Below are 17,437 nucleotides of genomic sequence, written 5' to 3'. Positions count from 1 at the left end.
GGCATGGGTAATGAGCATCATTACTGATTGCCAGAGTGACTCGCTGAGCAAATTCAAATTGTGCTCTCGTGAGAACTCTGGATTTCCAGGGTAGGCAGTAACGGTGCCAAACAGTAAGGGACAGCTGTTAGGACGGGACCATGGGCAGCATGGGTGTGATGTTTTGACGACGTGTTAAGTGTGAGACCCACCATGTGAGATTTAAAAAGTAGCTGTTAGCAGCTAACTCAAAGAAGAAGAAAAGCGGCAGAAAATGTTCCAAATTGGACTGCCCACAGGGCTTGGACTGGTACCTGGGGAGGCGGCAGTTTGCCTCCTGAGCAAGGCACCGAACCTCTAACTGCTCGTGGCGCCTGTCCAAGGCAGCCCCCTCACTCTGACATCCCTCCATTTAATGCATGTGTAGGTCCTGTTTGTGCATGTGTGTGTATTTCAGGCGTGTGAATATGACAAGAGCGTGAAACAAATTGAATTTCTCCTTGGGAGTGAATAAAGTATATGTTCTTCTTGTTGCGGCCTTGCAGCATGACCTCAGTGCAAAAAGGTCTGAAGACAGTTGTGATCATCGCAGTGTGACCTCTGGAAGAAGGAAGTGTGCATCTACTGTTAACTCACTTAGCACAACTGGGCTAGCTAATTTTACAGCTCAGCTGAGAGGGACGCCATTAATGTTTAAATATCGTGCTGTCATGATGGAGCCTCTCGTCCATGAGTAGATGCACACTTCCTCCTGTGCAGTGATACAGTTGGTGGGTGTAGTTCAGAGGAAAGAAAATAGATCCTACATGAAACTGCTCACAACAAGGTCTGTGGATTATCTTGAGTAACCAGGTCATGATTTCTGGAAAGGGACACTGATGTTTTTCAAATGTATTTTTTTGGCGCTTTGAGCACAAACGAGCTGAGAGAAGGCAGACATCTCTACAGCTGATATCTCCAACACTCTGCAACTCACACCAAAACTATCTAGGCTGATGAACAGCACTACAGGTAAGAGGAAAATATGTGCTTTTGATTTTGGGGTGAACTATCCCTTCAGTTTTGAACATACAGCCAAACAGGAAGTTGAATGAATCACTCAGGCCACACTGGAAAGAAAGCAAAGCACGCCGTGTCAGGTTTTCCATCAACAATAAAAATTATTAACATACATTTTAAAACATACAAAAACAAAAATAATACAAGGCAGAAGGATGATAGAAGGCCCATGTCATTCCAACATTAACAACAAACTGAAATTAACTGACTGAATTGGACATAACCCGGCTGCGAAACAAGTCTTAGTGACGACGCGTTATCTCGTTAAATTAAAAAATAGTGCCTGTTGAGATGATCACAATCATACTTCTCTTTAATGAAAAACAAAAAGAGATATAGAAGTGCAGAAACCTACAGATCTCTGAGAGAGTCTGTCTTTTTTTTTTTTTTAGTTTTTTTTAGTTTTTTTTAGTGCGGTTATAATAAGAGCTGTAATCTGCCTCGGCAACTAACTACATCACAGGAAGTACACAGACTGAAGGTTTTTCATGCGTTACTCTGTTCTGTACAGCGAGTCAGCCGAGATGTCTGATTGATTAAAGGGTAACGTCAGTATTTTTCTAACCTGGACCCTTTTTGTGCATGATTTTGTGTCTGTGACAAATGGGAGCAACACATTTTTAAACTGCTCCAGTAGTGGAGCAGGAAAACAGGCTGCAATGTAACCACTCTGGGCATGTTCGCACCATCAGTGTTCGTCCACTTAAAGTGTTTGTTCTTGTCACTGACAGGCTCAGATTGTTCTATTCTATGTGTCTGACAACATTATGGAAAGGATCCCTACAGAGATAGACGTCTTTGTTAATTCACCCAGTTAGATGTGACAACATGCTGCCTCTATACACACTAAAATTACTGTTTATTTAAATGGAGTCTGGTGGGTTTGAAGATTGCGACTTTGGGGCTGTTTCTGGTTAAACAAAAAGGATCTTACTCTTTAATACAAAGCTCTATCTCTGTAGGGATCCTTTCATAATGTTGTCAGACACTTAACAATAATCTGAGCCTGTCAGTGACAAAAACAACCACTTTTAGTGGACATAACTTCACAGTGCTCAACAGCTTCTGCTTTTTTCTTCTTGGTTCATCTTTCCATGTTTCCAATAATCACTAACTCTGCTTGTATTTCAACTGAGCAGTTAAGGGTTTATTTAACGATTAATTCACCCAGTTAGATGTGAAAATATTCTGGCACCGAAAACGCTAAAATTACAATTTATTTAAATGGAGTCTGGTGGGTTTGATGATGGGGATTTCAAGGCTGTTAGTGGTTAAACAAAAAGGATCTGACTCTTTAATAGAAAATAGCTATCTCTGTAGGGATCCTTTCCATAATGTTGTCAGACACTAAGAAAATAATCTGAGCCTGTCAGTGACAAAAACAAACACTTTTAGTGGATGTGGATTCACTGTTTCGCTGCTACCAACTGCAAGGCTCTTGCTACTGGACCATTTTCAAAATTGCTGTTCCCATTAAACATGGGAAAATATTCAGGTTGAAAAATACCAAAGTTACCCTTTAAGGATATCATGCATGGCTCATTGACCTTTACTGGTTTCTTTACTCAGTTTTCAGAAGAAAAATAAAAAGACTGAACATTTACCAGTGGACAATTTTGTTCAACACCAAAAACTGACGTCTTAGTTTTACAGTAAATGGAATTTTTTTTAAATATTGCCTTGTTTTCCGGCACAAATAACAGATGCAAACGTACCTAACATGAAGAAAAACACAAGTCTCCTTTAATGAACCAACAAGCCGTCAAACTGCCTTGTGTTTGATGTTATTTGTTTTGATTAAAGGCTTTTCCGGGATTATTTTCTGCTCTACAAATACAGCTGGTTGCAACTTTATGTGGGATATCAATTTAAAACAGCTCCATTCTAACTGTCAAACTGCAAATTTAGCTCAAATACTTCCAACTAGTACAGAACGTGGTTATAGAAAACCTTCAGTCTTGAGTAAATCCAAATAAAATAAAATGTACATTTGTATAAAAGGAAATTTAACCCTTCACTTGTTAATCTCTTCATATATACTAAACACCACTGTCCTCTCTTACTGCATACATGCTGTGGAACAGACCAGATCGTCTCGTGGACGTCCGACAGAAACTTGTTCAGACGGCCAGGAGAGCAGCGGATCTGCACCACCAGGAGTCCAGAATCTTTTGGTTTGTGTGTAAATACAAACTGGGATACTTTTGTTTCAGTAATAATTTCCTCAACAGAGACATGGATGTGAACTGGCGCCACTGACGCCTTAGAAATATCACTGTATCACTACAGTAGATTTGTTTTTATCTTGTAGATTCTGGTGACAATTTAAGTCCGACACGTTCACAAACTGTCCAGGGAATATTCTTCTTCTCATCCCCCAAGATTTAAGGTGCATTGAATCATGTTTTCCAGTCCTTAAATCCACAAATTTTGACATTAAGAATCCACCACTGTGAAGTTCAAACGGAGGCAGAAGGGCCCGATAAACCTCAGATCCAGTTTGTCTGTCCATAACAAGGTTTTTAACATTAAAACAAACTGCCAAGGACAGAAAGGGCTTTGGCCAAGTTTCAGTGTCGTTCCTCTGTCCTTTTAACTCCTTCGTCGACGACTTAGAAAAGACAACACGAAAGCAAATCCAAAGGCTTCAGTGAAATCACAAGAAAAAGCTGTCCGATCGTCTTTAACACCAAACAACTTCACAACAGGAAGGGGTTTTGGCAATTGTAAAAGCAAAAAGAAAGAAAAAAGCCCCCATCTTTTTTTTTTTTAAAATCAGGATTTGTTGAAACTCTTCATGAATATTCAGCTGAAGTCGGTGAGATGGAGCCTGTGTAAGAAGCGCGCTATATGATGAAGAAACCTGTCTTTTGTTCTGTACAACAACCGCAACAGATCCCGTCTCTTCAATCAACCTTCATTTAAACAAAAGGGCCATAAATTAAGTTTGGGGATATTTCCAAAGTGTCTCTGTGTGTCTGTGATTGTTTTTTTTTTCTCCAAGGCTTCAGAAAGTGTCAAGTCCAGCACTGATGTTAAACTGGGACCAGTGTGTGTGGTCTCCTGTCCTATGGATCTCAGTTTTATAGAATCCCATTTCAGCCAAGAAAAAAAAAAGATGGCATGTAAAGTGTCGAGAAACATTAAGATTCTCGTGGTAAATCAAGCACATCAGTTATGAGATAATAATTGCTGAAAAAAAAAAAAAAATTTTTAAAACAAAATAAAAAAAATTGTTGACCAAGTAAAACTTGAGATTTTTAGCCAAATATTTAGTAAAAATGATGATATAGTAAATCAAAATTAAAAACTTTGATTCACAAAATCAAATTATGACTTATAATTATAATTACTTAAAATTATGTCAAATTCGGAGATGGCAAGTAAAAATTACTCGGTATGTCTCAATTTTGATTAAGAATATCCATTTTGACAAAGTACCATTTAATTTGGTGTCTATTTTTTTTATTCATATACCAAATCAAATTATGAGTTCTAATTAGTGAAAACAATATTAAATTAGCAGACAATATGTTAAAATTACTTGGTATATCATAATTTTGATTTGGAAAATCATACGTTTGAATTAGCATGTCATAATTTTGTCTTGCTAGTGACTGACTAGTTTTGTTTTTATTCCTTTACCAAATCAAATTCCAATTTCTAATTGTCTAACTAACTCCAACTGGGTTGGGAAAAAAAAATCTCTCTGATTCACATCAATCTTCAATTGAATGATCCAGATTGATTCATAAACTCCCAAGATCGATCTTTTCATATATGACTTTTCCAGTGGATCCATGACCTTTCACCTGATTGGTCTTATTAGCTTTTGGTTCTTCACCCCAAGAGATCTGACTATAAAAGGGACTACTGAACCTCAGCTGAATCAATACATGCCGGGACCTGCTCCATTGACGGCACCACTGAGCCTAAAGGCAGATGTCTGGTTGCATTTCGGATTTAATGAAGACAAAGAAGAGCTGGACAAAAGCCGTACGTAAGATGTGCAAAATTGCGACGAAATATAGTTGTGGAAGTACCACAAGACTTGGAAACCATTTAACAAGACATCACCAAGATGGGCAATTTGCAAAACATCGGATCTGAAACAAACAACACTGGAGAAGGCATCTGCATTATTGTAATGAATCGACCTAATGGAATCATTATTGAATCGAATTGAATTGGGAAATCAGCAGTGATGTCCAGCCTTATTATTAACCATCTGTTTCTCTTTTCCTGGCAGAAATGGGCTTCCGTACAATTGCCAGTCCTTGCTGCATGAGACAGATGTCGAAGACGATGGACCTTCAACGACACTATTCAGTCCGAGAATTCTCCTTCGTCTCGTCTTCCTTTTTGAAGCCCTTTCCACAACCAGCTCTGGACTTCACTTCTTTGCCACTCATTTTTCTGCGGCCAGAAATCTTTGATGACTTTCAATTTTGTCATGTTTTCATGCCGCCAGCAACTCCAGACCACGTTTCAGGGACAGTGACCACATTTCCTCATCTTGTTTCCTTGTTTTTTAGCACAGAAGAGTTAGCTTCAATAAAACCAGTCTCGTTAGCTGTGGCACATATCACCAAGACCGAAATTCACTGGATGGTGTCAGACACTGAAAATGAATTTGACGGTTTAGTTTCTTGGGAAAGGTTTTGAGAGTTAGGCTAATTTTTGTATAGGAGGTCAGATTCTAAAAAGACTCAGTCTCGCTTCAACAGAAGGCGGTGTCCTTTTGAAAATTTCTTCTAGAGTAAAACAGATTTTTTTTGGAGGCCTCTGATGTTTTCAGAAGGGTATTATGGTGCGTTTGGAAAGTTTTGGACCTTTAAATGAAAACCATGACCTTTTTTCATATATTTGAGGGATCTACGATGGTCACAGATGAGTCTTCAATTTCACCAAGCTGTTTTTTTTCCATCTTAATCGTTCCCAATCCGTCCATTGTGAGAATTATTTTTCTTCAGTCTTTATTTTTGTCTTTGATGGTCTGAAGAACAAGCGCTGGATCAGATGCTTCAACATGTGCTGCATTTTGTTTCCGTCACGCGGGAGGGGCATCCGCAAAGTCTTATGAAGTTTTGACCAGGTCGTAGACGTAAATGAGGAAGTCGTCGTCGAACTTGATGAAGTAGACGGAGGGCTTAGCCTCCACCTGGTGGATCACCATGCCCGTTCGTTTGCCGCCATCCTCTTTGGCGTACTCCACCTGTTTACCCACCAGGCTGTCCACCACCTCGCCAGGTTCCCTCTCCGTCGGGACGCTGTCATCTACAAGGAGACAGAGAGAGGGGGAGGTGTTAGCACTAACTGGTATTAACACGTCCTCCATCCTGCCTGGTGTTTACTCTTCTGGTATAACAGGGAAAACTAAAGGACAATCGGAGAACACAGACATCCATCAAGGCCAAATGCCCTTTCTCGTAATGTCAGCCTAACGCCCACCCTCCAGTTCCCCTCCAGGTCGCCCCAGCAAGCGTGAGCTAGCACCCATTAACACTGTTAGCCCTGTCAGCACTATTGTTAGCACTGCACTGCTAGCCACCACCATTTCGGCTTAGCCACCTTCATATTTGTTTTAGACATCCAAGACAAGAGCTGCCTGCTGATACTGACAATTTAACTAAAGTGAAAAATAATTAGTCTATCCGCCCCCATGACTGGGGTCCACACCCAAATTTAACTGGTTCTTCTTTGGCCCATGCTAGAGCTTTCCACCAAGTTTAATGAAATTCAGGCCGGTAGTTTTTCTGTAATCTTGCTGACACACAACCAAACAGACGTTTGGCTGATGTCTTTGGTACCTCATGGTACCGATATAAGGCCCGTTTCCATTGAAGAAGTTCCTGGTACTATTTGGGGGGCAGGAACTATTGCAGGAACATCCTCTCGCTCGGCCCTCTCAACCGCCGTGTCGCCACTGAGAGGGCGGAGTAGGAGGAAGGTTCCTGTAAAGTTACCGGGCTCTGGATGTGACGTAATCGTTGCGCGACCATTTTGACCGGGGCGACGCGGCATATTTTGTCGCTTTCTGTTGACGTCACATGCCGCCTTGAGTAGATCCAGTCAGCACCAAGTAAGCCCCAAGCCCTACCCAGGAGTTTTTCAGGGCTGTTCTGAGTACCTACTCCGAGGCAGGAACTTGTTTAGCCCCTGTAAAATTTACGTAAATCTGTCCTTTGGGGGTGGTTCCTGCGGTGGAGACACGCACCAACGGCCCCGGCCCCGTAAAATTACCCCGAAGTTCCTGCGGTGTAAACGGGCCTATATTTATTAGGACTGTCAAAATAATGCATTAATTTCAATTAATTAATCACAGAAAAAAATGCTGATTAATCATGTTCCGTGGTGCCCTTTGACCCGGTGTGTCATTGAAGGCCACAGTGTCTTTGTCACATGATGGAGGCAGACAAGATGGCGCTGCTCGGCCCCGTGAATGGAACATTTACATTTAAAAAAATGTCCAGACTGAACTGTTGATAGGAGCAACGTTCTCTGCAGTTTCAGCAGTCAGTAACATTCGTACCATCAGAGAACCGCAAGCCTGAAATATCACCTCAACACAAAGCATTTAGCAGCGAACCAAGAGGTCCGAGCTAGCCATAGACTGTATAGCCACCGTGATGTCACCCATTGGGTGGTCCTATAGTTGTATATATATATATATTTGTTGTGACTGCAACATAATAGGGTGCTGAACGAGTAAAACAAATGCTGAGTAAGAGTGCTTCACTCACTTGAGTCGGGCATGATGCGGAGGTCTCCCTCTTTGTAGTCGTCCAGCAGCTGGTACATGTAGAGCACCGGGTCTTTCTCGTAGGTGATGTAGAACCAGGTGGTCATGATGGGAGCCCGAGCCAGCACCATCCCCCTCCACTCCTCCTTTGGACCCTCCTCCGTCTCAAACATGTGCTCCACTGCTTTACCGATCATGGTGTCCGCTAGGTTGACGTCCGTTAGACGGGATTTAGCTGCAGGGAGAAAAATTAAAATCAGCTGGGGACCTTTGCTGCATGTCAGAATATCTCAAATGTTATGTTTTGCTGACAGTAACGTATATGTGATAAGTATAGTCTTACCCAGTCTGTCAGGGAGCACTTCCAGTCCCTGAACCCTCTCATCTTTGTGAAGCTCCAGACCATAAACACAGTCGAAACCATCGTACTTTATCAGATAGAGAGACGGGTTCACTGGCACCTGGTGGACACACAGATATGAAACATTGTTTTTCCTTTGTTTTTGTGCTTCCTTTCACAAATCTTTAAAGGCTCTCTTCTGTATTTTTCAACCTGAACTCTAGTTTCCCATGTGTCTGTGTCTAAGTGACTAATGGAAACAACAATACTTGAAATTGGTCCAATGGCGAGAGCATTGCAGCTGATCTACAGGAAGGCTCCATTAATCCCTTCCTCTGTTAGTAGTTACTCGACCCTCTGCTCACCTGGTCCAGCACTGTCCCTTTCCAAATCACGTGTCCTCCTCCCTCCTTCCAGACGTGTTGGATCCGGCAGCCGACGATGTTGCGTCGTGGCTGTGACAGAACTTTGGTGGTCGGACCCAGACTGCTCTTATGTTTCCTTCAAGGAGACAAGAAACAAAATAAGTCAACATTATCTGCTTTCAGATTATGTGAACTGTTTGTACTCTGAGTTGCATCTATTAAATTCTCTAATGTGGGAAAAGAAACAGTATCTCTTGTTTTGATTTCATGAACTCGTTTATGGGACATTTGAGTCCGATCATTTTGGCCATAACAAAGAAACATGAGCTGCAGACTGTGTTAACTCACTTATGGGGATTCTTTTTCTTCATCATATTTGCAGAAACACCTGCATGCCCTGAGGAGAAAACAAATCACAGCACATTCATCAAACACTGTTAATTCAAATATAACTTCCTGCTAAGATAAAACAGAGCTGGGTTTGTGTCCTCTAGCCTTTTAACGACTCCAATACTGCTGCTGTCAGATTTAAAAAAAGACAGTCGCCAGTTCTGTTGCAAACATCTACATTCAAACATATTTTTATTTTATCTAATGACAGGGATTTCCAGCTCCTATGAACACGGAGTATCAGCAGGTGAAATGTTACTGACTGGCAGCTGGAGTGACCTCTGACCTGCATCAGCTGTGTCTCTGTGTCCTGGAGTGCTCTTCATTCATCTGGAGGCAGGGAGGCAGCCAGGCTGCCCGGCCACACAGCTGCAACACAAACCTGTCTGAGGACTAAACAGAGAACACATTGTCCCATGTTAGGGGCAACAAAATGACTACTAACAACAAAACACATCCAAAATCTGTCCTTGGATCCATTCACTCTTCTGCTGGGCTGAAATCAGATTCTTTACTGACATCTACTGGTGAGGAGCAGGAACAACAAAAACAACAGGCAGTCTGTAAAACATCTGCAGAGGCTGACAGAGATCAATTTATGTCATGTAAAGTACAAACGCAGGGGATCAACATGTCTGTCTGTACTCAAACTCAGCAGCAGCACTTTCTACACACGTATAAAAGACAATAAAAAGATAAATGCAGGTGTATCAGTATTTACCCAGTCTCCAGTGGTCAGGAGGGCTGATTAGATGTTCAACAGCTTTCCTGGTTTTCAGGATTCAGGCTGCTCATCTGCAGAAACCAAACCTGTGACGGGTGAACACAAAGTCAACATTTTAACAGCGTTGAAAGATCTGAAAACAAATGACGAATAAAACAGTAATGCAGTTACTAGTAGGGATGGGAATTGATAGGATTTTATCGATATCAATGCCATTATCGATTCTGCTTATCGATCCGATTCTTTATCAATTCCCTTATCAATTCCTCCTGTGAATTAATGATATCACCTCCTGTTGTTTGTAACCCAAGACATCTGCTTTCATAACGTTTTATTATGAATCTTAAAGCCATGGTCTATTTTAGAAAGATGATGAGAAAGATTTGAAAAAAAGCATCCCCAGCCTGAGTGTGTCAACACCACGCAGCTAGTGCAGCTAACTCAGGTGAGGCAGCTAACGCAGCTAGTGGAGCTAACTCAGGTGAGGCAGCTAACGCAGCTAGCATATTATAACAACAAATAGTGTGCAAATCAACTCAACTGCCCTCATCTTACCATCCTTGGCATTCCCATGAAATCCGACAGCAGGAGTGGGGATACGCCGAAGCTCCACAGTCGGCTAGCAGCTCCAGGGAGGCTAACAACAACAGCGCCCCACCCGCCGTCCACCTGGAGCGGGGATGCGCGAGGCTCCACAGTGGGCTAGCAGCTCCAGGGAGGCTAACAACAGCATGAAGTGAAGCTACGGCCTTGACCACTTCTGTCTCTCCGCCATTACGTCTTCTTTGTTGTTGAACGGGCTGCTGACTGACGAGCATAGATTTGGCGTAATGAAAAGAATCGATAAGGGAATCGTTAAGTATAAAGGCTAATGATGTCGATGAATTGGACCAGTTGGAACCAGTTCTTAACAGGAACCGGTTCTCGATTCCCATCCCTAGTTACTAGTGCAGTGCCTATGAAAACAAGCATGTTCAGTGGGGCCTGCAGCTTTCTCGAGAACTGCTCATCCAACCAACTAACCAATACACCTGCCATGGCACAGTTGGGTCCGTAACTGTTTGGGACGAGGCTATTTCAGGTAACAAAACCATTAATACTGAAAGTTACACCGCTCTTTCTGGTCTGTTTTTCTTCACCATGGATCTATAAAGAGAACTGGATACAGCGTTGGAGGTGGGGCCCTTTTTATTGCACTGAAAGTTGCTCAGTGGCGCATGACGCCAAAAAATTTCATCTTCCATGTGTATAATCGCCCAGATCCTCTGCTCTGCTTCCGCATCGTTGGGCCCCTAGAGCGGGCGTACAAGAGAATCCCGCCTGCCAAGCAGCTAACCTCTGGTTTTGCCCTAGATACATACCTGCATCATCCACATTTGCTAAACATAGCATAACACAACTGAAAGTGCTACGTAGAGCTCATCTTACTAACGCTAGACTGGCAAAGTTCTATCCGAATGTTGGACCGTTATGCCCTCGATGTAGAGGCCAGCCAGCAGAGTTAATGCATGTGTTTTGGTTATGTCCAAACCTCTCCACCTTCTGGATAAGTATTTTTAAAGCCTTTAGCAAGATGTATGAAACCCAATTGGACCCCAACCCAACTTTGAAAGAATCCCGTGTTATCTTACCAAATAAAGCCCACGTGGTTATAGCTTTCACTACTCTCCTGGCGAGACGTTTGATCCTTCTGAATTGGAAGCAACGTGCTCCCCATCCTTCTTTCCTTGGGTCAGGGATGTTATGTATTTCTTAAAGAATCAAATCAAATAATGCTCACAAAAATTTACAGACGTCTCTTTCACAATGTAAGTAGATGTTTAAGTCCATGGGTAAAAGTCTTTTGGGGCCAAATGGCCTCACGTGACGGACCCAGACATTGTAATGTCCACATGTCAAATTGGCTTCAAAGCCCAGTGCTGTTTCTTGGGTGTTGGTCTTCATCTGTTCTTGAATGAATGAGGTGTACCCAGGGTGCCGTTCGGCTGTGTAACAGTAAATAAGGGCCCCCTAACATCATCTGAAGAGCTCTCACTCGACACTGCACTTCCTTGGATCCTCAGAAATTCACCTGCCAAGTGTGAAGTCAATCAGGTAAAAGGCTGTCGAGAAAATCAGAGGACAGACAGACAGAGACTCCTTCCATTTTAATCAGCTCATATTCGACCATCTGTCATCATACTACTACAGCTGAGCGACCAAGACACTCAGAACACTGAGGAAGAACACAGTTGACAGCCCTAGAAAAAAATAACATCCCTTGAATTCCTCTGGTTGTGAACAGCAGGGGGCGACATGTCACCTGTCTGCCTGCCTCTGCATTCTGCCCTGAACTCTGACTGCAGGCCTCATCACTCAGCAGGAATCAGACCCTCCTTAATTTATTCCTCACAGCAGCTTCGTGTAACACGTCAGTTCAGTTCATAACTAACAACCAACAGCTCCTCCTGATGTTCCTCCTGACTGCGTGTGAAGCCCCAAAATGTGCGCAGAAATTCAAAAAATTCACACTTAATAAAAATATGCCAGACAGTATGTGTATGATTCATGTGTTTATGATGTTACTAAATGTTTCATCATTCATTAAAGGGTTATTTTGGGATTTTTAAAGTTGGCTTGTATGAGGTGCTTATATATAGTCAGTGTATTATCTTCAGTAGATGAAGGTCAGCACACCCCAGTTTGGAAAAGCAGGCAGGAGTCCCACCAGGGAAGCTCAGCATTACATTGGTGTGCACAGGGGTTGATATCCAAACGTATTTTTGCCACATTAAAAGAGGCCCACCTAAAAAAGTCAATATCGGTCTAAGTGGATGCAACATTAAGGATTTTTTTCACCGCTTTACCTCGCCGTCAGACAGCCCTTTTTTTTTGGCACTACATTTTCTCAAACGTAAAACTTCCGTATTATGTAGTGAGCAGGGCTTTACTTTGTTTTAACAGCGTGGAAAAACACAGGCACACACCATGTTTGAAATATTGGTATTTACAAAAGTTACGTTTCTTTTACATCTGATGATCTCGCAACAGCACTTTCCGACCCAAACAGTTGAGCTGCAGAGTAATACAGTTATACTTAAGTTTTGTGGTTGTGAAAATGTAGTGCCAAAGAAAAGGGCTGTCTGACAGCGAGGTAATGCGGTAAAAAAAATCTTTGGGCCTCTTTTAACCCTTTGAAACCTGAACAAGTTAGCTTGGTGTCTTTCAAAAACATGTGAAGAAGGCAACAGCCCCTTTTAAACAGGAGTTGTGCAAATTTGCAGGAAAGCCCAATCAGTCTTTTTTCAGCATTGGCAGTATAAAAGCAAAATCGGGGAGTGCAGCAAAATGCCGCCTACCTACTTTTNCAGTGTCTGTCGGGTTTGTGTTTCCCTCTTGCTACTAGCTGCTCGCTAATTCCTGCTATCAGCTGTTTCCTGTTTATCCACCGCCAGTGGCTCGCACGTGTGGCGTCATCAACAGCTCGTCCCACAAGTCTTCAACAGGGTTCCGTCAATATGTCTACCCTACAAGGCGGAAAATTGGGCACCTCGGATCAACTTGCCAATCCAGCTGTGTGTGTCTAAACGCTCATCAACTTGCCAATCCAGCTGTGTGTGTCTAAACGCTCACAGCTTGCCAGCAAAACGGAAACGGAAACGGAAGAGAAATGAAAAAAAAAGTTACAAAAAGAGAAAATTAAAAACAATCATCATTGCTCATCACCTTTTCCCTCCAGGTTTTTGAGAGGAAATTGCACCAGTTTGCTCAGGGTTCAGAGGTTCAAATACTTGCGAAAGGTTTCTGAAAGCATCACAGCAAAAGTGACGTCGCTCCAGGTTTCAAAAGGTTAAGGCAGCTAAAATTTGCTTTGATATTGACCACCGTCCACTGCAATGTAATGCTGAGCTTCCCTGGTGGGACTCAGTCTGCTTCTCCAAACTGGGACCACAATTACCATCATCTACTGAAGATAATACACTGACTATATACAAACTCCTCATACAAGCCAACTTCAAAATCTAGAAATAACCCTTAAAGTGTTTTTATCTGATGTGCTGGGTGTTACTTCCTTTCAGCCGTGCAGAGATGGTTATACACGATGCATCCTGGCTTAGTATGAAGTCAGACATTACACTGACATAGTGCATATACATATTCAGTACATACATATAAAGTTGACATCAAAATCTTGCCCTGAATTCACCAGATATATTCAAGGTTCCCACATATTCTCATGGACAAACTTTAAAAAACATGAATTTTCAAGGACCCATGAATTTTTTTTTATTTCTTGCCCTATTTCCGCAGTATTTTTCAAACATATCGTATTAAAACTCTATTCAAACTTAACTTCAGCTAGCTGGCATACATGAAGCGAGAGAAGGAACGCCGGGAGAAAATGGAGAAACATCCATGACGAGTATTAGATGTACAGTTTGTGATGTTGAGAGCTACAGAAAATAAGTCTGCCATTATGTTACATTACATGGAAGATTATTCACAGAAGATTACTGTGAAAATTTCATTCTCACAACAAAATTGCATGACTTTTCCAGGTTCTCCATGACCGTGGGAACCCTTTATATTTTGTTTTATCTGAGACTGTACTGTGAAAACTGAAAGCACTAACTAAAACTGTGGATTGCCATTGGCACAAACGGAGCAGCGTAAGTTCAGCCTGCAAAAGATTCCATGTCCTGAACATGAGACTTCAATTATTGATCAGTGGAGCTTGTGAGGACGGCCGGCAGTGTATTATTTATCTGCAGGCAGGGTGTTATGTAACATGTGACCCTCTAACTGCTCACTGTCCTCTACGCTGTCTGCTCTGCTCAGGACCTTTCACCAAATAACATCCTCCAACCAGCAGCTTCAATGTAAAGAAAACTGAGAACATTACAAATTAAGAGTCGTCAACAACTGTTAAAATTAAAACAAAAACAAGTTTGTGGGAAAAACTATTCTACAAGTATTTTGGTGACGATCAACAGACACACTGGGGCCACATCTTCAAGATCCACCCTGACTGAACCCGACAGATATACAGCCACATTTAACAGCCGTACGCAGACAGGAAGCTCTGTTTTTGCTTTCTTTCTTTCATTACTGACTTTAAAGTCACCAGGCTACTTCAGTGAAACAGCTGGAGACAGAACACAGAGGACGCAGCAGAACAGAGACATTTCTACATAAATTACATTTGAAAATCACCAAACTCAATCTGAAGCCTCGAGTCGTACATAATAAAACCACCACCAGAAACCGGACGCTTCGTTGGGACCTTCAAGACGGGATGCTAAACTCTAAAAGATGCTAATTATTTTGAACAGAAACATTTGCCAGCTCTATGTTCTGTGCTGAGACAATCCGACGATTGATCAACAAAAAAAGCAAATTAGCGTCAACTTATATCCGCACTTTATGCCTACCGTCCACTAGAAGACTTTGAACTCTTACTTTTAGAAGAGTGAAGTCTGACATCCCCTCAAATCTAAAAACAATGTGAGCTTTTAGTCACACAATATAAGATTTTACAAAGACTGGGGTTCTTGTAGGGTCACTACTTGCAAGACTACAACTAGATTCCTAATCGAAAATCTTACACCAAACTCCCTTTAAGAATTATGACATATTAAGAATTCCTTACATGTCTGCAAAAACACATAACTCTAGAAACACAAGATAAAAGGCTTCATATGTCGACAGTGTCCTTGTCAATTCGGCATCAGTAGAATCCATGAAGATAGACTGTGTTGGCGTACAAACTTTACATTTTGGATTTTGTCGCCTCAGCTCGCTACTAGCCTCCCTTGGTTCGCTAGGCTATTTTAGTGGGAGGAAACTGTGGGAATGAGAGGCAAACCATTTCAAGAACTAAGTTGTCTCACTAAAATAAGTGCCAGCTGGTAGATCAGATACCCGCTGAACTAAAGACCGACTCATCTCTTAATAGAGGAGGAGGTCTGCGGAACCACCTATCCCCCACCTATAACGCTGTCCTTTCATCCTTGCCCAGGAGATTTAACATCTTAACCTCTAAAAACAATGGTCGTTCACAAATGGCCTCATGTGACTCTAAGGACTCCAACGACCACCGTTGCAGCAGGAGTTTCATGACTGTTGTTGACACACCATTGGAGCACTGACGAACCGATGACATCATTGGCCTTGTGAAGACCTCCTCAGAGGTTAAATACCTGGGTTTTTCCACACCAGTTTGTCAGACTAGTTCCAGCCTAGTCTGACAAGCATGAACTGATGAAGCCTCTTGGATAAGAGGTGAAACATCTTCTAAGATAAAACTAAGTCCAGTTGCGTTCGATTCAATTGCCTTGAGACAACTATGACCTGGATAAATGATAATATCCACAGGCATAAAGACCGACTCGTCTTCACTCCACGACGGCACCAGTTTCTCCTTCTTTTTCACAGTACAAGAGAAGCGAAACTTCTAGACGCTCTTGCGCTTCCCCAGAGTTCCTCCACGTAAGCAAACTGTATAACTATTTCTTTTTTACTCATTTGTCATATCGTCAACAATATCGTCATCGTAAAAATACAGCAAAATATTGTGATGTTATTTTAGTGCGATATCACCAGCCCCTAGTGGACACTTGGGTCACTGAGTCAAGCTCGGGCCCAAAACTGCTGCCGTGGTTCAGGCTCAGGTGGAGCTTGGACAGAAACTGCGGGTTTAAGTAGCGTTGGGTCTGATTTTTTGGGTCTGATCAAAGCTCTAATTGTGATGGGCCTTTTTCACCACATCCTGACAATTTACAGACCCAACAATTCATCAAGAACATTATCTTCAATACTGAAAAACATGTCATCTACAGCACTTTGTAGACTTTTGATTTGCACATTTAAGGAACGAACATCACCCCCTCATGTCAATAAAACAACCAATGCGTGCTCTATTCTGACGATCATCAGGGCTGCTGACGAACAGCTTCATCAGTACAGATGTTTAAACTGCAACACACTGCTGCTCACAGCTGCTCACCTGCAGAGGAAACTAACCTACCAGAAACACAAAGAGACATTTTGCAGCATTTGGCTGCAGCTCGTGGTGATTTCCCTTCTGTTGCCCCGGGCAACACACGATTAGTCATCTGTTGTCATGAGAGGCAGAGCGATGCTGGACAGCAACGACTCATTCTGTCCAAAACATAACCTCAGTGTAGTGAAACTAGAGAGGTGGAGCTCAGTCCGAAACTGAGAGCGAAAACACACACACACACACACACACACACACACACACACACACACACACACACACACAGAGTACTGGTACTGTAAGGAACTCCAGACTGAGAAATCTATCACACGCTGAACGTTTCCCTCTGGTCGCCCCCAAAACATCTGGATTGTATCAAGCACTGCCCAAACTGTTCAGACTTCAGCTCTGTGATTCAACAAAGCTCCAGTTTTCCTCACATGTGTTTTCAGAGACTAGTTCTAGTACTTTAAGTTCCTGATCTTAGTACAGGCGCAAAGCGGCGCACAACTGTCACTGCTGGTCTCACACCAACGCACTTGACAGTACTTGTGCCCATCTGTGCCCCCGTAAGACTAGGTCTTTAAACGAGGTGTGGTCAGGCGCATCGCTATTTTGAGGAAGCAGAAAGTGATCGTGCTACTGTCCAGGAAAAACCTGGGGGCAGCTGCACGAAACACCTTAAGTTAAGATTTTCCTTAAAGTCCTAGTTAAGATTTCCTCATGATAAAATTGGTTGCACTTGTCACCCTTAAAGGATAACCTCGGTATTTTTCAACCTGGGCCCTATTTCCCCATGTGTATGTGTGCGTATGATTCATAGGTACAACTCGTTCTAAAATTGGTTCAGTATTGAGGG

General features: G+C 42.4%; 1 protein-coding gene across 2 annotated transcripts in view; it reads right to left on the bottom strand.

Moving 5' to 3' along the window:
* Positions 1 to 1,114: 1,114 nt before the first annotated feature.
* The window catches only part of LOC126395770 (spindlin-1), an 18,713-nt gene continuing 2,390 nt past the window's right edge, over positions 1,115 to 17,437 (bottom strand). Inside the window, exons 1-8 of one of the 2 annotated variants that reach the window (XM_050053484.1) lie at positions 10,155 to 10,447; positions 9,597 to 9,685; positions 9,162 to 9,268; positions 8,834 to 8,882; positions 8,486 to 8,621; positions 8,124 to 8,241; positions 7,782 to 8,015; positions 1,115 to 6,315 (exon numbers count right to left, since the gene is read on the bottom strand). In XM_050053484.1, the coding sequence (XP_049909441.1) occupies positions 6,116 to 6,315; positions 7,782 to 8,015; positions 8,124 to 8,241; positions 8,486 to 8,621; positions 8,834 to 8,882; positions 9,162 to 9,201 (777 nt within the window). In that variant the 5' untranslated portion in view covers positions 9,202 to 9,268; positions 9,597 to 9,685; positions 10,155 to 10,447 and the 3' untranslated portion in view covers positions 1,115 to 6,115. Of the gene's footprint in view, positions 6,316 to 7,781; positions 8,016 to 8,123; positions 8,242 to 8,485; positions 8,622 to 8,833; positions 8,883 to 9,161; positions 9,269 to 9,596; positions 9,686 to 10,154; positions 10,448 to 17,437 lie in introns of those variants that run through there. The other variant, XM_050053483.1, reaches the window with a different exon arrangement.

Source organism: Epinephelus moara, chromosome 9, assembly GCF_006386435.1.
Source record: "Epinephelus moara isolate mb chromosome 9, YSFRI_EMoa_1.0, whole genome shotgun sequence".
NCBI classification, from domain to species: domain Eukaryota; kingdom Metazoa; phylum Chordata; class Actinopteri; order Perciformes; family Serranidae; genus Epinephelus; species Epinephelus moara.
The sequence above is the reverse complement of the archived record's forward strand: the minus strand, read 5'-3'. Positions and strand labels throughout refer to the sequence as shown.